The sequence below is a fragment of the Patella vulgata genome, chromosome 6 (genome assembly GCF_932274485.2).
Source record: "Patella vulgata chromosome 6, xgPatVulg1.2, whole genome shotgun sequence".
NCBI lineage: Eukaryota > Metazoa > Mollusca > Gastropoda > Patellidae > Patella > Patella vulgata.
Genome location: NC_065884.2, coordinates 26,203,232 through 26,227,054, shown reverse-complemented (window position 1 = coordinate 26,227,054; position 23,823 = coordinate 26,203,232). Strand labels below are relative to the sequence as shown.

At 36.9% G+C, this 23,823-nt stretch overlaps 1 protein-coding gene and 1 long non-coding RNA gene across 2 annotated transcripts; both read right to left on the bottom strand.

The window, feature by feature from the left end:
- Nucleotides 1–5,841: 5,841 nt before the first annotated feature.
- On the bottom strand, nt 5,842–9,790 carry LOC130013201 (uncharacterized). The gene is made up of 3 exons (XR_008788561.1): nt 9,666–9,790; nt 6,692–6,733; nt 5,842–6,112 (listed from the first exon to the last, which is right to left on the bottom strand). It is a non-coding gene; the product is annotated as an uncharacterized LOC130013201 (long non-coding RNA).
- Nucleotides 9,791–13,316: 3,526 nt separating this feature from the next.
- On the bottom strand, nt 13,317–23,461 carry LOC126823919 (dynein light chain Tctex-type 5-B). The gene is made up of 3 exons (XM_050552988.2): nt 22,972–23,461; nt 16,514–16,637; nt 13,317–14,157 (listed from the first exon to the last, which is right to left on the bottom strand). The coding sequence occupies exons 2-3, from the start codon at nt 16,619–16,621 to the stop codon at nt 13,597–13,599; spliced, it is 669 nt and encodes a 222-aa protein (XP_050408945.2). The 5' UTR covers nt 16,622–16,637; nt 22,972–23,461; the 3' UTR covers nt 13,317–13,596.
- Nucleotides 23,462–23,823: the final 362 nt, after the last annotated feature.

The following is a 23,823-nucleotide window of genomic DNA, read 5'->3' as shown; positions in this document are numbered from 1 at the left end:
CTTTTTCACGTTTTTTGCTGTCTGTCTTGTTGCTTGATGGTTTGTTATAGAGCGTTATTGTTACGTGTGGATGTGTGGGTGTGTGTGTGTGTGTGTGTGTGGCGGGGGTGCGGGGGCGGGGGCGTTCACTTTGAGTTAAGCGGCGTGGTTTCGATCCTAAGTTAAGCGGCGTGGTTTCGGGTCCACCAGCTTAAACTCAAAAGTAGTCATCACAAACTAGATAGGAAACAGACGGTTCTAGCATCTTTTATACAGCAATAACCAATTTAGTAGTGGAACAGTATAATCGACGACATGGCCAGTGACATTATAAATTGATTATTAAGGTGACCGAACACTTGTCAATATTGCCAGTACCTACCATCACCGTCAATATTGCCTGTATCACCATTTATCTGCATCCATATATAGGTTTTGAATTCTAGCTTTAGCTATTATATAACTTTTATATCTGTGTTACAGCGATACGATCAGTATGATTTGTTTCAATGGCATTTGGTAATTGAATTCGATTTACGTACTTATTATTCGACTAGGCAATAATCATTATTACTTTTTCAGGATTTATTGCCCGTTCCGTTTACATTTTTGCTTGTAAGTTCAACTCCCAGGAAACAGTTGAAAGAATTCCATTCAAACTTGACACAAAATAAGGGGGCCGTTTAAATTGTTGATGTGAATGAAGGGAGATAACTGAAGTCAATTCAAATTTGAAACCGTAACGTGTGGGTCTCTGCGCCGATATTAGTCCATTCTGTACAGCTCCAAATGTAAAATCCGTCTTCATTATAGAGCGGGAGCCCAGGGTGTTAACCTAGCTGAAAAGTGTACCAATTTTCTCCTATATGGTATCAATGTATGTATATCTGGTATCATCTGCCGGGTTTCTGGTGGTGGGTGTGGGATTCCCCGCCCAAAATGCCATGCCGCCCAACTAGTCTAGATTAGCTCAAAAGTGTACCACATGAAAATCGCACAGCAATGTACCGTACATCTTCAGGTATTACAAAAACACACTGACAGACATTTCTAGTGGTGGAGTACCCCTGACAGAGCTATGTAATTGCCAGACATTTGTAGTGATGGAGTATCCCTGACAAGAGTTATCTAATTTCCAGACCAAAGCTAGGCTAGATCAGCTTAAATCTGTACCACCTAAAACAGCTTTGGAGTTGTTCAGTACCACGAGAGGAATCATGAATGACCACTGCCGGACAGTTTGTGCGGTGGGTTACCCCTAATAGACACGCCCAAAATGTCACACCCTCCAACTAGGATAGATTAGTCGGCACTGTTCCCGTGGTCCAAAAATTTAAAAATTGTGCCAGGATGCGTAGATTACTAATACCTAGCACGTATTGAAGAGGCGTTAAACTGCGGTTGCAGGAACAATTTTTTTTTCAAAAACGCATTTTTAGCCCCATAAAACGTTTTTTTCCCCAAAAATCAATTTCTTGCAACCGCAGTTTATCGCCTCTTCCATATGTGCTAGGTATTGGTATTCTACGCATCCTGGCTAAAAATTTAATTTTTTTTAAACACGGGAACAGTGCTTGCGAAGTTAGCCTAGTTGGGGGCGTGGCATTTTGGGGCGTGTCTGTTAGGGGTAACCCACCGCACAAACTGTCTGGCAGTGGTCATTCATGACTCCTGTGGTGGTACTGAACAACTTCAAAGCTGTTTTAGGTGGTGCAGATTTGAGCTTATCTAGCCTAGCTTTGGTCTAAATATTAGATAACTCTTGTCAGGGATACTCCACCACTACAAATGTCTGGCAATTACATAGCTCGGTCAGGGGTACACCACCACTAGAAATGTCTGTCAGAATGTTTTTGTAATACCTGAAGGTGTACGGTACACTGCTGTACGATTTTCATTTGGTACACTTTTGAGCTAATCTAGCCTAGTTGGGGGTCATGGCATTTAGGGCGTGGAATACCACACCCACCACCAGAAACCCGGCAGACTTACATTCTGATGATACCAGATATACATACATTGATACCATATAGGAGAAAATTGGTACATTTTTCAGCTAGGTTGACCCCCTGGGCTCCCAGTCTATTAGCCCAGTTCTGAGCAGAACGGTAGGACGTTAAACCCCATTTGATATAATTTCATTTCCAAATATAAATAATCTTAAATAATGGGGAAGCTAAACAGCAATTTTTTTTGCAATCAATTTGTTACATTACCTTCTCTAATGTTAATCCGATTTTATATATCGGTGAGCGGTAGTTGGTCATAAATAATCTGCTTACTTCACTGTGATATACTGAAATGGAAGGGTGGGTTTTTCTGTTCTTATTTTCTAAAACCACAAAAAGACCATTAAAATTTTTTAATATTATTTTCTAATTTCTAATAATTGTTAATATGATCATTTTTATAATTTTGAAACCACATACGCCGCTTGTAGACATTTTAAACGTGACATACCCATGATGGCGTGGGCTAATAGTGCTGGCTTAGGTGTCAATGTTATTGAGAAAAAAGCTCATAGTGACGAAACACCCCACATCCCCCGATTGCTTCCGCTGTCCAAATTTCAAGTAATAGGCTGTGATACCACGTTGTTCAAAATGCAGCATGGTAACCTACTTTTATATCACAAATCATACCTTGCCAAGAATAGACGAGAGATATGCTTAGGTTGTTTCCATAACCATTTATTATGTTTTCGAATAATAGCGGAAATGAAATGAAACTAGAACTGCGTAAGAGCAGTTCTGGCGTGTTTCGGTAGGTCAGGTCACGCCAACAATCAAGTTACGCCCTGAACTATTGAGTGTAGGCTAGTAATATCCATAACCTATTAAAGTGGAAAAACCTGTCATTTTGAAGTCTTAATAAAACCGGAAGTTAATATTAGTTGTTCGAAGAAGTCAGGGTCATCATAATATATATTCAAAGGTCAAGGGTCATTGAACGGTTAGGTCACCAGATAATAGGTCAAAAGTGGGAGGAAGAGAAATGGGGTTTAACGCCCACTCGACACAAACTAGGTCATTTCGGGACTAATATATGGTTCAACTTTATTTCGATAATTCGCTTGCGCGTAGGGGTCTTTAGCAGTGGGAGGAAACCGGAGGACCCGGAGAAAACCCACGAGGTTGGACAGGCGACCCTACTCCTTGTCACGTACAACCGGGGAATCGAAACCACGCCAGTCCACTCAATGACATTCCTTATGATACGATACGATTCGGCCATCCACCCATTGGCTCCCGAAGAATTGTTGCCATTTGGAGTAATTTCAAAATAATATTTTTTTTTAGAAAATCTGAATCACAATGGCGGCTGAATATCGATAGGAAGGTTTTTTGTAAATTCCAATATGGCGGCCGAACGGTTGAAAATGTTATGGAACAACTTCGCTGAAAATGAAAGACGATATATGGGGCCAACACCACCATATGTCAGAGACTTATTCATGTTCGGGGGAAAAATCGAAAGAAATCGGTAATTTAAAGAAAGTCTCTGGAAGTCATCACAAAAATTTCTAATATACCATTTAGAAGGCATTGATATGTTCTTTATTCCTGCAAAGTTTTACCTTGAAACCTCAAATACTAACGGAGATACGCCATCTTGAATGTCGCAAAATTGCCGAAGAAAACTTTCGCAAATCTTTGATGCTAAAACTAATTTGGAAAACCAGTCAGTCAGAGCCCATATGGTATTCGTCCAAAGAATCCGAAAATGAAACCCCGACGAAGATCCGTTGAGAAATAATCAAGATATGGACAATCTGAGATTATTTTTTGTCCCATCCATAAATCAATTCCTGTTAGTTAAAAATGGCCCAATTTATATTTAATAAATAGTTCCACGGAGGCCACCCACGTGTACGTTGGTAGAATGTTTGCACCATGCACAATTTTGGCTGCAACTTGTGACTAAAATACCCCCCCCCCCCCAAAAAAAAATAGATAAAAAAAAATAAATAAATAAAAAGTCTTACGAAAACATGCAGTTGGTGTTTTGTGCCGAAAGACGTAATAAAAGTGTTTTAACGCCCCACTGCTCTGAACCAACAACGCTAATGAAGACGGGTATAGGTTCGTTCGTTCGTTCCTGGAGTTTCCCGTCCACTTCCGCCAAGGGTGATATCGCGGGTATATGCCATGCAGTGTGCTTCTGAGGGAAATTTGCCAAGAGTTCACTTATGTGCAGGCTAACGTACATACAGTATCTAGGGGGTTCGTCCCATCGGAACGACTAGATGCTGTTTCTTACCAAACCCCCCGTCTGCACCACTTACAAGGGGAAACCATATTTGAAAATTTTGAGGTACTTTCTCGGTCAACACCGGCTAAGCTACACCAGACACCCCATACGTTGCGTTGGAAATAAGCTTGATCAAACATTGGGGATACCACATGGAACCAACTTGAAATGAACAGGTATATTTCATCGAGTACAAAACAGGCACCGTCAGAAATTTTTTCCTCTGCATAAGCCCCACATGGGTCCCGAATTGTGGGCTAGATTAGACATTGGAGGTACCACATGAACCAAAGCTAAAATAAACAAATAAACTTTACTGCGTATAAAATACCCCATGGCAGACAAATTGTCTGCTGTAAAAGCCCTGCAGGCTGTAAGACACGGACAAAGATGGGTCCCGTGGACATTGCGTTGGAAATAAGCTTGATCAAACATTGGGGATACCACATGGAACCAAATGGAAATGGACAGGTACATTTTATTGAGAGCAAAACAGATTCTGCCACAACAAAGTTTCCTCCATAAGCCTCCCCACCAATCAACCTCAAGAGGTCCCACGATCTTACAATTCATCGACCAATGGTGATATGTTATAATGAAATGAAATTAAATAAAACTGGGTTTAAAGTAATTACATACATCTTATCACGAACCGTTTCTGTTTACGCTACGTTTATCTCGACTAGAAAACAGTTTCACGTTCGTATTATTTCATTTTTCTGGACAGTGAATCGTCCAACTCATTTCCAACATAAGAATTGCTGCATAGCGTAGAAGTATTGGAAAACATCATTGCCCTTCTACATATGGTGGCAATTGTTGCTAAATGTTTGTCAAACCATGTATAGCGAGAGGAAATAACCAGAGGCATATTCCATCAATGCACCTTATTTCTTTAAGTATTAGAATGTGTGTATTGTGTTGCTTTTGGGTGATTGTAACTATGTTATTTATTTGTTAATTTGTTAGATCCATGTTTATATACATATTTGATACATATTTGTAAATACAAAACACCCAAATACGTTTTTATACGCCCACATTAATTTTGAGTACCCATCGGTCAACGATTGACTTGAGAACGAGATAGACCATAAGCTTCAGTTTTTGACGGATTTCTTTTTAAATTTGAGAAGACAAACCAGACAGAGAGAGAGATATTTATTTAATATCCACTGAACACAGAATAGGTTACTTTAAGAGGAACCAGAAGAATAGGCAGGCGACACTACTCCTTGTCACGTATATATGGAGGATCGAAATCACGCCAATTAATTCAAGTCCAGACCTCAAAAATAAAAACTCAATTCACGTGAGGCAATCTCCTCCATTCCAGCCGTCTTCATTGGACAAGTCGGTGCAGAACAGTTGGACGTTAAACCCCATTTCATTTCATTTCCTCCATACCAGGAAATGAAAGGAAATGAGTTTAACGTCTCGTTAACAAAGTTCTTTGATCATTTTGAGACTAACAGGGTCATTTTATTTTAGGGGTTATCACGCCGAAAGGAGTGAAATTAATCAATGAAATGAAATGATATGGGGTTTAACGTTCAGTACTGTTCTGCACCGACATATAATAATATTATGTAAAGCTACTAAAAATCAAAAGAAACTCATATGTTTTATTTAAGACTTAGGTTAAATTTAAACCTTATGGTATCTTGCCATGTCGCTTTATATATTTATTCGGTTAGTCACACATTTTAACAGCATCGACCACCATATCTAGAAGGGCAGTGTCTTTTCCCATAATTCCTACAAAGTGCAGCAGTTCTTCTGTTAGCTTCATCACTTTCCCTTCTTAATTCAGCATGAATATTCACATATCTTTTGTCGCGGTGAAATGATTTGGCTGATTCGCTGTCCAGAAAAATGTTTCCTGTAAAAGTCATAGTTTAAAACAGTATATTGAATGACAGATGTACACAAATAAAAACAAGTTTTCTGTGAATAAAATGGACATTAGCACAGATAAAGAAAATCAAAATTAACCACAATTTTTAATGAGATTTATCGTAAACATAGAAAATAAACTATTTATCATTCTAGTCGTCATTTGTCACGACTCAATACAAGCTATTATATGTATTAAAATTGTGATTATTTAACATTTAATTAAGAAAACAAAATGTGCTTCCTTCCTATGCTACCGTCAATTAAAGAACGTGTGAGCACGTTACCAACACTACATGGTCTTTCAATATGGCGTCACAAGCTTAAAAATTGTAATTTGTTTTAGTAAATCATAACCTCGTTTATTTCGTGTATCCAGATTACACGTCAGGCCATAATTATTCTATTTAACAACAGCGTAGTGTGATGGTATTGGTAATGGGAAGGAAATGCATGATACAGTCCACCAAATCATGTATTTCGCGGAATTTTTGAAACTTTTAATTTTCACTGTGAGACCGCCACTGCAATACTATTTCTATCAGTAATTACTTAACATTCTTACCAGATTCATCAGCAGCAGTGTTAAGATCAGCTATCATGATACCTGTATTGAAATAAACAGAGTATAGTCATGATAATAGCTCTACATTCTACCTTTTGACTTCCTAAAGCAATCTGATTAAATTCAAATCTATATTTCGTTTCGTATTTTTTTTATACTTTCGCGGGGGGGGGGGGGCTCTACTACTTGAAGATCTGACCAGTTGTAGAGTGAGGTCGCGTCATTGGTCATACGGACGGCTTTTAACCCAATGACGCCAGACATTTGATTAACCAATCAGCGTTGGTGTTTCTAGTAGGATACCCACAGTTCCGTGCATCGCACGCCAAGAACTCGCTGCACCGAACGTTTCATTGGTTAATCACTCACATCAACCAAAACGCGGCTTATATAACAACTCTTCCAGACCCTAGTGTAGTAAAGACAAGTAAAACGAAATTTTGAGCTATAAAAAACGAAACGAAAAAGGATCTTTTTTTTTATTTCACAAGCAGAAACAGTATACTTAATATTAGATTCCAATGTAGAATCACACCGGGCATTTCATTTATGTCTAGGGCATTCATATTAGTTTACATGAAGACATTGTAGTTTTGCATTATTGGTCAAACACTACTACAAACGAAACAATATCAATAATACACCAACAATTTCACCTTTGCTCTCCAGGAAAGGGGTATTTACATGGAAAGAGCGCGAATTCTCTTTACCAGATGCCCAATAATCCCAAGGTGTACGTTGAAGTGGACATACTAATGAGAAAAAGCAAACTCTGTATTTCGATACGTTTCCTAATGGCCAATGGAATAACCTTAGATTGTTAACCTACTGGATTATATCTACATTCGTCTCGTGAGGCCATTGCTCTAATTTTCAAGATATTGGTCTGACAGAGCGTACACAAATGTTTTCCGAATAAACTTTTCAAAAGGGCCAAGTATTGGTTGACATGTAAATCCAGTTTAGTAGAGGAACGGGTGTGTAAAAAGATAATTCGCAACTCCTATCCCAGGCACAGTCGTGTCTATTGAGATCTAACATTTACTGTAATATACTATTCAAAAAAAGTAGGGGATATTTGATTTTTAAGTGTTATTAAAGTCACCTAATGAAACTGACGAAGAAACAAATGACAAAATGAAATGAAGTTCACATTCATCGATTTATTCCAAATGATCGTTAGACTAAGTAAGGCACAGACTGACCATTATAAGGGTAAAATGATACCCGGGGTCAAACAGCAAAGTTACCACAGCATCACAACCAAGTCAGTAACGGGTAAATCCTCCTCTGTTTGCCAAACAAGCATTGATCCGACGTGGCATACTCCTAATGAGACGTCTAAGGTCATTTTGGTCCAGATTGTCCCATTCCTGTTGCAACGCAGCAGCAAGTTCTTGGACATTGGCAGGACGTTGTTGACGTTGACGTAACCTCTGTCCAAGCATGTCCCAGACATGCTCGATGGGGGAGAGGTCGGGACTCAGTGCTGGCCAAGGTAATGTGGTGATGTTCTGTTGTTGGAGGTAACCTGTAACGATCCTGGCCCTGTGACATCTTGCGTTGTCATCCTGGAAGATGAAACGGCGGCCATGACGTCGTGCGAACGGCACAACATGGACTGCCAAGATGTTGTCCCGGTAGTACTGGCCTGTAACACGCCCTGCAACAACATGTAAAGCCGTTCTTCCAGCAACAGTGATGCCTCCCCACACCATAACAGAACCACCCCCAAATCGACCATGTCTGATGACGTTAACGTCTTGGAAGCGCTCGTTTCGACGACGCCACACCCTCCTACGTCTGTCCAAAAAATCAACAGTGAACCTTGACTCATCTGAAAACATCACATTGCTCCAGCGTCGATTATCCCAGTGTTGACGATCCCTACACCAACGACGTCTTGCCTGAATGTGATGATCTCTCAAACAAGGGATCACGCGAGGACGTCGGGCGCGAAGGTGACCCCTATGCAGTCGATTCCGAATCGTCTGGCCACTCACTCTCACACCAGTGTCTGTTTGAAGACGAGCGCTGATCTGATTTGCTGTGATGACACGATTTCTCAAGGCCAAGGTACGGATAAATCGATCCTGGGCTTGAGTTGTCGCCCTTGGTCGACCTGAGCGTGGTCTGTCCTGTACAGATTGTGTATCACGGTATCTGGACTATAGCCTGCTTATGACAGATTGAGAAACATTCATCGTCCGCGCCACAACCGCCTGTGTTGTGCCGATCTGTAGCATGCCAAGGGAACGTAACCTTTCATTTTGGGTAAGCCGACGCATATCAAAATTTGTTTTCTGGTCACTAAAACAATTAAACTGATGTTTCCACCCTGGAATTCAATGCCACAATGACTGTAACATTCAAAGTCAGAGTCGTGCAAATCTTGGGTTGGACCCCCATGATGATCCCAAGCATCACCTGCATTCCATGCGGTAGCTATTAGTGCGTTTGGGCGTCACATGTAACTGGAAATGTTTCTTCTGTTAGGTTCTATATGACTTTTTTCGTAGTCATTTGCATATTTTAGTATTATGCCCCCAAAATCAAATATCCCCTACTTTTTTTGAATAGTATATTATCATGACCGATCTAGCCAAGGTTTGATATATAAAACTTGTTGGGAGCTGACTATCAGTAGCGTGTTGCGGGCCTTAATATTGCCTTTCTGACTCCAACCTAGCGTGATGCTTCTGGGTACAATGTCGGTGGGGGTGGGGTCATGGTCAACAAAATAAAATAACAAACAACAACAGACAAACCGACGCCTTATTGTTGTGATATATGATCCCGCCTAGTGTCGAAGTAAACATTAACTCGTCACACAGTAGACCTTTTGCCATCAGGTAGTTTAACCTGTCATATCAAGCATGCCGATTCCACACAAGAATCTAAATGTTCATGTATTTGGAATAGTGAAACTCAAGATAAGGCCTGTCTAGATACATACAAGCATTAACTTACTCACCCATAAGCAATAGAGACGCAACTATTTTCACTTTAGCAACCATTTTTGGTGATTGTAAACAAAAACTTGGCTTTCCTGCAGTAGACTGTTTTTGTTGTAGTCGTCGATTATATTATGCAACTGTTATGTCTAAGTGGCTTTTATAATGTCATACCCGGATCTCAATATTGTTTCATATGACATTTTGGAAACAACTATCATAAAAAATGCATCCACAGTAAGTAATTGGCTATTATAATTGTTATTCTACTGCAGGAAAATTATTACAACACCGAAAAAACTACGACGGAATTAAAATATCATCTATATTTAATCGACTTTTATTAGTTATTATGACCATTGATAAACAACTTGAACTTTCCAGTAGACTGGTCATAAAATATAACTAGGACGGAATTAAAATATCATCCATATTTAACCGGCTTTTACTGGTTATGACCATTTATAAACAACTCGAAAATAACTAAAATAAGGCACGAAGCTGATTTTTAAAGATAAAATATTTTTGGTGTTTACTGTATAGAAAGAGCATACTTATATACGCATGCCAGTTTATAAGAATTCAAATTTGTGTAAAAGACAATGACTCTTTTACCCGAACATTTTCATTAAATGCATTGTGGATACTATATCGTAACGTTATATTTCTAGGATAAGCATTCATACTTATAATTACTTGCCTTGGACCTCTCTCGTAAAGTACCAGTCAGCTACCCGCGTACTTCTTTGTATTCTTGCACCTCTTATAAACTCGAATACGTCATTGCCTTTTATTATTCCGACTAAACAGTGAACAAAAACAATGAAGCAACAGGATAAACCAGTTCTAGACATTATGGACCTGAGTGTCCATTCAACACAAAGTTGGATTATTTCACGGCTTAAATATGGCATATTTGAATTTCATTAAGTCATTTGCGTAGCCAGCCGATGGTTAGGCGGCGTCCGCCAAGACAAAATAATTGAGCTGTTTCATTTCCTCTAGAAACAGCCCCCTCCATCAATAAAGTACGAGGGCTGGCTGAAAATGCCTAAGTCCATCTGCATAGTCAACTTCGCGAGGCCTGGATTCCGGTCAGGAAGGAATCAATTTCTTCAGCCCCCACCCCCCAAAAAAAAGTCGTTCACAGATGACGTCATCATTACTAGGAAAATGACGACCGACTAGTTCCTTTTTCATTTTTGGGAACAGATCTCATCCATGGTTACATATCTGGCCAAAATATTATCAGGATCTACTTTAAAACCGCGCAGATTGTCACACGGGACGTTACGAATCTGACACATTTCTGATCCGAAGTCAAGAGCTCTGGTACCCATCTTGCAGACACCTTTGTCATTCTTAACTCGTTGGCGATAATGTGCTCAACCCCTCTGAGTGGCAATATAGTTTAAACAATATTTTATTCAATAAACTGAATTGGATTGAACAACAGGCAAGGCCTATATAAGTTCTCTCCAAACATATAAAATAGTTAAATCTTATGTTTACAATACAGTGGTGACATATGTACAGACAGTGAGTAACAAACATATATACATTTTGAAGTGTAATTTTAAGTTTTAAATGTTAAAGTTTTAAAATATCTTGGTGTCTTTTATGTATTTTTGCACTATTTCAAATATGTTGGAATTGGTATTATCTGAAAGAGAGGGGTTGCCATATAGGATCAGGTCAATTGTAACATTTTGATTAAGGTGGTGTAGATTATTTTTTAGAATTTTTCTTGGGGCAGAGTAGGCTGGACATATGAAAAAATAATGGTAATTATCTTCGTCTGCAGAATTACACCTAGGGCACATCTTTGTGTCACTAATAAAATGGTAGAATAAGTGATTATTTAAGTTACTAGCTTTATTTCTTAATTGGCAATGGATAATATTCTCTTTCCTATTTCCAGTATTATAATATAGTAGTGGTCTAATTAAAGGATACACGCGTGAAAGGCCTAATTTGAATGTACTTAACGTTTGTGAAGTTTTAATATTTTCAGGTAAGTTGTTCCAAAGTTTAATTGTGCAGGGAAAGAAACTATTAGAATATGAACTCGTTTTACAAAATGGTAGATTGAGGTTCAGATTTTCATTTCGAAGGTTATAATTTGATACAGACGGTTCAAATTTTTTAAAGGCTTCAGATAGATAAGTGGGACTTAGGTTATTCTTTATTTTGTATAAGTAAATTAATTTGTGTTTTATTCTGCGATTAGACAATGATTCCCAACCAAGCTCTTTGTATAAATTGTTTTTAGATGAATTTCTTCTAAGGCCAGTTATTATTCTACCTGCTTCAGTTTGAACACTTTCTAATAGATCAGAATCCTTCTTTGAACAGTTATCCCATACAATATCGGCATATTCTAAAATCGGACGAATAAAAGCAAGATATATTTTGTTAAGTGAAATTCTGTTAATTTTGTATTTCAGTATACGCAAAATATTTAGTCGACCACAAGCTTTCTGGTATATATTTGAAATGTGTTTTGACCATAATGCATTAGACTGAAATGTTATTCCCAAATGACAATGAGTAGTTACGTTTTCAACTTTTGTATTTTCAAAAATAACGTCTGGATGGATTGTATTTTTCCTAGTAAAAATAATATCTTTAGTTTTATTGGGGTTAAAAGTTATACACCATTGTTTAGCCCACGATGAGATAATATTCAGATCTTCAGTCATAGAGTTCGCGCTACTTAGAGGATCATTATGAATAATGGTAAAAAGTGAAGTATCATCGGCGAATAGCCTTATGTTGTTAGTAATATTATCGGAGATATCATTTAAATAAATTAAAAATAGGAAAGGACCCAGCACACTTCCCTGGGGGACTCCAGAATCAGTATACAAATAGTTTGATTTGAAACCTTCTAAAACTACGCATTGTTGTCTATTACTTAAATAGTGTTCAATCCATTTACATAATATTTCATTAACTCCATATTGTTTTAATTTAGACAATAAGCCTATATGCCAAACTTTGTCAAACGCTTTTGATACATCACAAAATATAAATCGAATTTGCTTTCCTTTATCAAGATTACTAATTATAACATCATAAATTTCTAAAAGTTGGTTTATTGTAGAATCGTTAGGTTGAAAACCAGACTGATACTTATATAACAGGTTATTTTCTTTTATAAAATTATAAAAGATTTTTGAATAAGATTTTCTCTAGTATTTTACACAATGAACATGTTAATGAAATTGGTCTATAGTTTTCAGGGAACTGCGGATCACCCTTTCCTTTATACGCTGCAATGATATGTGAAGTCCTCCAGATATCAGGTAATAATTAGAGTTCTAATGAAAGATTAAAAAGTTTAGTGAGAGGGCTTGTGATTGATGGAGTTATCTTTTTCAATACAGCTGGACTGATTGGCAATATGTCGTGTGGTCAATCGTAGATCAGTCATAACAATGTCAAGCAACCGGATAATGTTTACTTGAATGGTTGCTGTTGATGGCCTTCCAGGACGTGGGTCATCGTCAAGGCTCTCTCTGTCGCGCTTAAATTCCGTAGCCCACCCACCTCTTTACTTTGGAAAAGGAAGGAGCATCATCATGGTGTAACATCTTGTGAATATGCATCATGTCCCTCATCTTGCTTGATACCCAAAACTACTTGAGAAATTAGATGACTATTTGAAATGACTATTTGAATAAAGTGTATTCATAACTTCAGTGTCATGTATAGAACATAGCATCATTCGTGAGTATCTAAAAATTAAGCAATGTATTAATACCAATATTTATTAAAATAGTATAATAAAAGGCTACACATGTACACAAGTTTGATTAATGATAGAGTAACTTTATCTGATCGACTGATCACCACCTAAACTTTAATCTTTCGGAATGTAGTGACACATGAACATCTATATGATGCATGTAGGCCACATTAAGTTTTTGTGACCCCAATCAATTTTAATTATTCAAAATATACTGCGTGTACATGAGCTACCGCTACCAAACTTGAATTTGTGTAGGTATAAGTAGCAAAACGATCAACGTCCGTGTTCCAAACGCATCGACTTGCATTCTGCATGCCCTGGCCTAACTTCTCCATTATAGTTACTGTACACACATACTTATATCGAGGAAAATCTAAGGACTTAACTTTAGATTTGATAAAGGCACTAAGATCGACGGACAATTTTTTACAGATAGCAGCATTGTATGTCATATCGTGTAGCCTTGATTCGAGGATATCTTTTAGCATATTGGTAACTTTTTCTGGTTGAAACTTTTCATCTTCATTAGGCTCTAGTCTATACGTGTTTTCCTGTTTAATTATAGGCCTTGAGTTCCGTCTTGAATTAAGCCTAGCTTTTTGCTGCCACGCTCTAGCACCAGCGACAAGCCTAAAGATAGACAAACCAGGATTGGACCTGATTTGCGTTCTGCCAGAATTTGATTCTGTCATACTGATCAATCTGGACCGTCTTCTTATGTTTAAACCCCCCTCATCAGGTTTACTCACTTGACTTTGCTGCAAAGAGAAGAATGACCCATCAATTCCAATAACGACTTCAGTTGATTCATTTATAGTTGAACAAACAAAATGTTTATTTAAAGATACACTATGTCGACCATTTTTGTTATAATTGTTGATAATTAAATAATGAGAAATGAATGTATTGAAAATCTCAGTCACATTACTCTATTTTAAGCGAAGTCATTAAATAGCCTTAAATTGATGATCATTGGCAGATGGAAACTCCACAGCTGGTATTTTCGACTGTCATGTTCCATTGCCACTATAATAAACGAAATTTCGATTGTTAGTTTAACACAGATATGGCGGACATAGTCTAATCCATTCAATACCTAAGACACCTGATTGTCTAGAGAGTATGTCATTTGAAGCCAGAAAACACCCTGCATTAGACGAGTTTAGTTCTCGCATATTTATTTTGTGGGAAAAGCTATACGCTACGTGAACAATTGACACCCATGAATTAGACCAGAGGCAATTTGTACGAGAATATATATATATATAAATGTATATATACATACATATAATATAGTTTGCGCCGTGTACAACACCCATTAGAATTTTATTGTTTAGAGAGGGACCTGTGTTCAAACGTATTTTAAGTGTCTGGCACTAAACGTGTATTGAAGTCTATTAATGTTTTAATTAAGCCTACCCTGAGAGATTCGGCATATAAACTTTTCCTAGTAGTAAGTATCTCCAACATATTCAGAGCTTTATTTCATAACTACTATAGTCCGATGGAATAAGAGATGCTAGCAATAGCATATAACTTTAAAACAATTAAAACGTCAAGAATACAAAAAACGTCAGATTGAAAATCAGTCAAATCGGAAACAGAAATATGATCATGTATAACACAACTAAAGACTGGGTAACACTGGAGGCATTTACAATCAGATCAACCAAATAAGAAACTCCATCACATAATTATTCGTTTACTTCCTGGGAATGAACACATTAATAGAACCATTACTTCCTATATCGACATCACAGAACTAATTATCTATCGCTTCATATATCTCAACATATTTTGTTTGTCATCTACATTGAAAGGATATAAGCGAAATACATATCCACCAAATGGATACGATCTCTAATAATGTAAACAAAGATTCAATTTTGTCTGCCTTAGAAACCAAATCACCTATAAACAAAAGAAATTCTCAACCCTGGCATTTCTACAACCGCTATTAAAAATAAAAGTAGATCTGGTCGAGTATATTTTACAACTTTGTATTTATCAAGTACCGATAAGGAAACGATAAAACTGGTCCATTAGACTACTTAAACATTACTTACCATTTTATAGTATTCATAAACTCCTTAAAGAATAAACATATCACAGACACACAACTTATTTTCGAAAAGCAGAACAAACATCGATACTGTCTAGATCGATTATTCGTTCATTGACATTAACATCGATTAGTGGCGCATCACAGTTCTACTAAACAACCTGAATTTGACATCCATAAAAGATATACTCATCAATGGATTTTAGATTATCTATAGTTTACGACCGATGATGATACGCCTAACACACAAAGAGATAATATTGATGGGTACTATTGTGGCACCATGTACATACAATAAACCACAAAAATGTTTTATTCTGAAAATCACCACAAACTAAATATTCTGCGAAATTGTAATCCAAGGCTATCACTTAATGGTTGCATTTTAAACAACAGTTATATCCTATTACTTATACATGTACATCGTCCAGGGCTTATACCTAAAGGTGTACTAAGAGGTGTAATATTATGCCGTTAGGTCCAGGGTTATCAATTTCACTCAAGTAAGTCATCAATGACATTCAATAGAATACTACTTCTAAGGTGCACTCATTGTGTTGAATAGTTTATAAATTACCTATCAACGATAAAATGTCCACACCACATATACCATTACAGTCAGTTAAATGATACTCATATCGAGAAACATACCTATTGGTCTACACTATCTTATAGAGATATACAATAGTATACAAGACGGGATTAAGGAAGAAAAAAAAAGAATTCCAGAAACTTTGATGGCTAGGGCTTTTAAAGATAATAATTGTTGAGCTGGTTTCTTCTATGGGTCACGATAAGGACAATACGATTACATAAAATACAATACGGTTTAGGCCCATATTGGACATATGATTTGACACCAACATTCAAACAATCAACCTTTCCAAATATTTATATATAAGATCTTTCTACAACGTACAAACTCCCCTAACTAATTATAACAATTAATAACAAACCGAATTTACAGTTTGGACCTGGAATTTGAAGACAACGGTTATTGGTTTAAAGACACATCAATCCCTCCTCCCACAACTTTAAAAAAAAATAATTACCGATCTCTGTCTTGTCGGGGACAGGGAACTGGCTTTGTATGTTGGGTGGATATTATCATGCTGTTTTACTGCTTGTTCTGTTAATTTATCTGTAGACATTTTAGACATCTTGAATGGCAGTAACCTGTAATATAATACCAATTATAGTAAACATATAACATACTAAACGATAATAAAACAAAGTGCTAAATTATCATATTAAAGGGCATAGTCTCTTTGAATTATGGGGAAAATGGAAGAGTTTGTTTAATTTAATTTGTTGATTCGTTTGTCATTTTCTCTTTAAAATGTTTAAAACGAAATTTATTATCGACTCGTGTTCACATAGGTGAATATCTTCAACTAATGGGGGAGTTGTGTTACCGAATGGTCTAACGCGTGTAATCGTCTTAGAACAACTTTTTTTACAAGGGTTATCAAGGGTATGTGTGCTATGAAGAATTTCGACCAAACGAGTCAAAAGCTTTAAAAACTTTGTTTAACGTTTCTTTTCCAACAAATAAAATCAAATGAAATGAAATGGGATTTAACGTCCCACTGTTCTGCTCCTACTGGGCCAGTGAAGAAGGGCATACGCCATACAGTGTGCTATGAGGGATATTTTTCCGGATAGCGGTGCTACGGACTACTCTTACATCGAATTCCAACAGTCAAGGGATCTTTTACGTGCGGGCCAATGTGTACACGGGACCTCCGTTTTTTTTGTCCCATCCGAACGACTAGACAGCTGTCCTTGTCAGGCCAACTGTCCTGCACCACTGACATGGGGAAACCACACCGGAAAATCCCGATGAACTTTTTTGGCCAATTACGCCGGGAGCGAACCCGCAGTACAGCGAGTCAGTGTCTTACTCACTTAGCCACCATGGCTTCCTTTTCCAACAAGTATGGTTTAAAATGACAGTGATCAGAGGTGTATGAGCCGAGGGTGAGGGTTGTTGGGTGTATGGCCCTCAACATTCGGGCAAGCAGATTTTTCAGGCAGACGAATAAAGTGAAAGAAAACAAAATCCGCTGACTATTTGGTCTGCAGTCACTCTGAAGGCATTGTGCGACAATTCTCGAGCATCAATCATTATTTGTTTCATCAATTTTTCGGGAATGGAAATTTATTTAAATTAAATTAAAAACATTTAAAAGCAGTGTAATAAACCACTTTATATGCAACGTTTGTTTCATTAATTTCTCGGCAAGTGAAATTTCTCGGGTTTTGTGAATGCAGTTGCAGCGGTCTGATTGATTGGTTGACTTTGGTTCACGTGGGCATTGAGTAAGATTACGGTTGAAAACTATATAAATAAGTTTATATTGGACCACTTTCATTCTAACCCATAGTAACCCAATACGTTTTAAAAAATATACCAACGGAAAGCTATCGAGTTTTGCAGGATATTACCATGTCTTTATTTCCTCTTGCCAAGTTTACAAAAGGTATCGAATAATATCCTTTAGACATGAAATGAAATTAAATGAATTGGGATTTCAAGAACTACTTTTCATGGGTAATGAAGACGGGTGGAAAATTAGAGATGAGCGCCCAGAAAGAGTTCCGTTACGTCCACGAGTCTTGTCATTATTTGGAAATCTATTATCGTAGGGAAGTATAGGACTATAATTTGATGATCTGACAACTTTTTGTTTTACCGCCAAAATTAATGGCTCGTCAGTCATTATGTAAAATAATTATAACTCGATTGGTTGAATATATTATACGAATGGAATGCGCCTCACTTTTGAGCAAATTTACTATGGTCCGCCTAGTCTTCATGCCATCGATTCCTTAACATGTACACCAATATGTACACGCTTTGGCGTCTTTTGTTCAATCTGAAATACTGGGCAACGCTTTCTTGGTCAGTATGGCATGGGCTGGACCTAACAAGTCGGAATCGGGATTAAAATATTCGTAGATTCTTTAGGTCTAAAACTAGAGACAGTCGAGAAACCGTTGCCCTAATTGCTCGATTATCACTCCCTCCGAAATAAACCATATGAAATATGAGTAAGATTAGCTATTATCTATGTGTGAATTTTATAAACTAATTTATTAAGAGTTAATTGACCATCTCAACTTCCTTAATTACACCATCATTATCTACTTTCACCTGTATGCGACCTTAATCTGACCTTCTAGTAATATCAGTTGAGCGTGATGACAACGTTATTTACCATTGGTAGATTACACCCGAACAATACATATATCTAGTAAGTATATGGCCTTTTATCTTAGAGTATACTGTATATCAATATTAGCTCTATAGTCCTATAGATACCATTCTTGCTTATCAATAGAAAATGTAGCTAACATGCAAGGTATAAATATGATGAAAACTGTAATAACAATGAACATGGAAGACAAACTACCATTTCTCTGTTGGGTGACTCTCATAAAATTGTTTTATTACTAATTTCTGGACTGGATTCCGCCAATAAGCAGACAAGGTCCACTGCATGCAATGCTCGATATATATATATATATATATATATATTGTAGTATGATGTATTATATTGGACAATAAACCCGTACTTGATTCTAATATACAAACCATATTAAAGATGTTGAGCAGGTAATATAGAGTTATTAAAATTCATATTAACACTTTATACTGTAGATGTAAAGTGTTTTATTCACAATTTACCTTTCTTATAAAATCTCTATATGAACTTGATAATGAATTAAGAGAACAGTTTTATACTTTATTACTTCTCAAAATCTGCGTAACTCTTGTATTTTGTTAATGTTCGTAAATCGCCCAAATAATTAAACTTGGAAATAAAAACAAATTAACAAATAAACTATAGTCTGGTTTAAAAGAATTAAAGGCTTCCCCGTCTATGTCAGTTGATTTTTTTTTCTTCAGGTCTTATTAATAAGATGTCTTGGGTTTTTTTTTGAAAACTCGCTTTAATAACTCCCAACAATGTGGTATATATGGCACGGTAGACTTCATCTTCCTCGATAAAAACGCCATCAAAGTGTATTCCGTCACGTCATGATTGCTGGATCGTATTGACCAGCACCAGCTTCTTACTAGTTTTCGTTACAGTCTACCTTTTGCTAAACAGATGACCATAGTTTATATTTCAGTTCTCTTATGACTTGACTTCCACGGCAGGAAGGCATCGCATGGTTCTAACGACTGTACCGGACTGGAATATTTCCCTGGGTGTGATTCCTGCTGTTACAAAAGAGATCTTTTCGTTGAATTGTGAAAAAATCAAGAACCCAGATAATTCACGTCCTATTGAAATTATGCCTTTTGTCTTCCGGTTATAATCGTATATGATCTCACTGAGTGGGGGTAATCTACTAGGATTGCTGTCACTAGATTTTTTTGGCAGATTTAAAATCATTTGTGGTTCGAGCTTAGACGTGTATTAGACTTAAAAATGGCCGACATTCGCGTTTAGGATGTGGTGTACTAAACTGACGTTTAATTCGACACTAAAAACTGATAGAAATAGAAAGTAGCAAACAAAACTGTTCAATGAATACTTGTATTGTGTATTGTATACCTGCATTTTCTGCTTTTACGTACTGAGGTCAATGGTAGGCATGTCATAAAATACTATCTAGTTCATTTTTTTTTATTATTTCTATTGTGTTTTGTCTATTGTGAGAATTTAATATAAAAAAATCCATATGATTGTATTGATAATAATAAACGGCTATTTAATACAGGCTACACTACATTGGGTTATTCAGCTATGGGTTTGTTGTGTGTTGGGTTTAACTAAATGATCCCAGTTCAGTTTCTATTTAGTATATGATTTGGATTCAGAATTTCGTTAAAGAGCAACATGTCAGAATAAAAGTCATATGCCTATATAGAGTTTATAAACACAGCACTCCAGGACTACAAATCAATTGTACTCAAACCAAAAACATTTGTGCACGATTTATTCAAATAACATCGACGCCAAGAGATTTTTTAAACTTGAAGTTTTGTTAAATTTTCGGGGAATGCTCATTAATCCGCGGGTGCACTAGTCCGCCGATATCTATTATTGTCATTTTTACGATTGATGATCACATGTAAATGCACACTCGTTACGAACTCTGAGAATAATACTAACGCACATACCCTGACAATGAAATGTAACGCACCCACACTGACAATGAAACGTAAACCACAAACCCCGACCGACAATGAAATGTAATACATCAACCCCGACAATGCAATATAATGCACCAATCCTGACAATGGTATGTACGCAATGCACCCACACTAACAATGGTATGTAGCCATTTTTCCAAGAATTGATTGCATTCAGTATAAGAGTAGGCCGGTAGCGCCGCTATCCGGGCAAAGTTTCCCTTATAGTACACCGTATAGCGCATGCCCGTCTTCATTCGCCCACTCGGAGCAGAGCAGATGGACGTTGAACCCCATTTAATTTCTTTTACTTTTCCTACTTTTCTGCACCAATCAGCATACGCTATGCCGAGTGCTACGAAGAAAATATTCTTGGGACAGTGGCATTTCTCCATCGAATTCCAACTGAGAAGGGTTGTTTTATGTGCAAGCCAATATGTACTACCGAAAGGGAGAAACCACGCTGAAAATCCCGGGTAATTTACTTGACCAACAACAGGACCAGTGTACATAATCAAACTGTATATTGAGCGGAGGATGGCCGACAACCCGACATCACGACATAGGAAAATACGACATGTCGTATTGTTGGGTTAAAATGTCGAGATGTCGGGTTGTCGTGGTGTGGGGTTAAAATGTCGTGATATCGGGTTGTCACATTATGAATGACTACACAACGACATCACGACATGATACCAATCGGCCACCATACCTGCTGATTTTTTTTTGATACCCATATACTATTTTTTTTAAAGAGGCGGACTAGTGCACCCACGGACTATAGTCCACTCTCGGACAAGTGAACCCCTCTCAAATTTTCTAACATACTTTTTAAAGAGCACTTTTCATTTCTCTTTATTTTAGAATTTTTTTCCCCTCATAACACACGGCATGGCGTATACCCGTCTTCATTAGCCCGGATGAAGAAGAAGAGTGGTATTATAGACTGGCGCAGTCGGGGTGTGTCCAGAACAATCGAGGACAACAGCTAACTAAATTAAATAAAATCAAAATACATGTACTATAATAGCCCAAATTTATGTTGTGGTATTTAATAAGGAACTAAACCCCTTTGATGTAGGTCAAATAAAGTAGTCAATTGGGTTAAATTTATGTGTTATTTTTTTTTTATTTTGGGGATTCGAAAGACTTCCATTACAGATTAAAATATCAACATTCAGATATGGATATAAAAACTTTAAAAATAGAATTCTATCTATTGTTTAAAGCTACACTATGAACCACAGTTAGTAGGACGCTATACCCTATTTCATTCATTCATTTATTCTAAGAATTGGAGGGTGGTGTGGATAGGTGATAGGGTGCTCCTGGGTTAGGTTTAGGATCATCATGTCTCAAAAAGACCTGGTGGCAGGAGGGTTCTATAGAGTATACCTGCCTATTGCACTAGTCTTTATACATGTACATGTAGTCCAGACCGTCTAATATGTACAAAGATCGAAGACAAGTAGCGCAAATACATGTTTTATGTTGTAAATATAAAACAACAATGGTTATTGTTGATCGTGTGAATCTATATTAAACTATATAGAATCTGGTTTTAATATTGTTGTGTTTGAACTATTAACATGGAATTAGATTTTAATATGTAATAGATAAATCACCGACAATATTAGTTTGACAAATCCATTCAGTCATAGAAATTTATGAAACTCGTTCATATATTGTTTGACTATTAAAAGAAATAAGAAGACTGCCCGTGTGAGTTTTCTCTTTATTGGTGTTTTTTTGTTTTTTTTTTGTTTGCATATTAAAATGTTTTTTGTTTGCATATTAAAATGGTTTTTTTTACATGACAACTGTATTTATTATTCCTTTTTATTTACAATTGTATCTATTGTTTGACATGATTGTTGACAGTTTGTCACCTGCCAAATCACGCCCGTGTAATATACACCCATTACGACACATCATAACATTGTCGACATCTGAAATGTTTAAGTACACGAGAAGACTAAGTGGTATCGTGCGTTCCAGAAACTGTGTGCATAACCCGAATCGCGCACGACGTTCAGAATTCAAAACTATTTTTAGAGGGCCGATGTCTACCAGTCATTTTAGGTCTAATATTTAAAATAACGATATTATTAAGTCAGAATGAATGCCACCTACACCCTCCTCGAAACAGGACTTACAATCAGTCAGTTCCCATTACAGGAACAACCATAGCTCACCCTCCCGTCTTTACCCGTAGAATTATAGAATTACATGTAATTTACAGAAAGTGTCACTCTGTCACTGTCACACAGCACATTATCCCAGTCGGCGCAGAAAAGTAGGACGTCAAACCCCATTTCATTTCTATAGTTTACAGAAAATGTTACGTTGTGTGATTCTTACCTGTTATTCAGTTTGTTCCAAAAATTTCACAGTTCAGAAAGCTGTCTGTAGGTACAACAATTGTTTACTCTCTGTAGATTGGTGTACGGTTTTTGAGTTTAGTTTTCATTTGAAAGTTCAGATTATAAAATCATCGTATTCCTGAATTTACTTTGTTCACAAATTTTTGAATATTTTGTTTGATCTCTTCATATAACGTATTAAATAATGTATTTAAAAAGTTTTTTCAACACAAGAGTAGGTTCTTTATAAATTATTCTTTAGATTCGATCAAATTGCAAACTGCTCTTCATATTCTATACTGCCGTCGATATTCACACCCCTCCTTCCGTTAATCCGCCTAAAATCTATCTGTTGGTAATCCGCCACAAGTATGAAGTTGAAGTACTTGAGTTAAGTTTGTTAATCTTCAGTTAGTCTATTGACTAGGTTAATACAAATAGACATTGTATCTATCACTAAGCTAACATACAACCTACCATACACAATCACTATTCACTTTTACGCAGAACAGGGATATAGTAGCTGTATGGGGGAGAGACTACGCCAAAAATAATTTCCTATAATTTATTATGTGAAAACTTTACGTCGACATTAAAATTTTGAGAAGAACAAACAAAAGTAAAGCATTGTTAATGAGTGTTATGCCATACAGGGCTATCTGCATTGTCAACGAACACCGTTCGTTCTATAGTGATGTATTTTCACAAAAATACTTTTTTCTACTCCTCTGTCCGCATAATTGAATTATTCGATAGAATGTCGTTTAATGCGTTTGAAATAATACAGATGTGATGTGTGCATTTCAAAGTCACAGCTTTGTCTATAGGCTAAAACATTTTTATAGTCCGG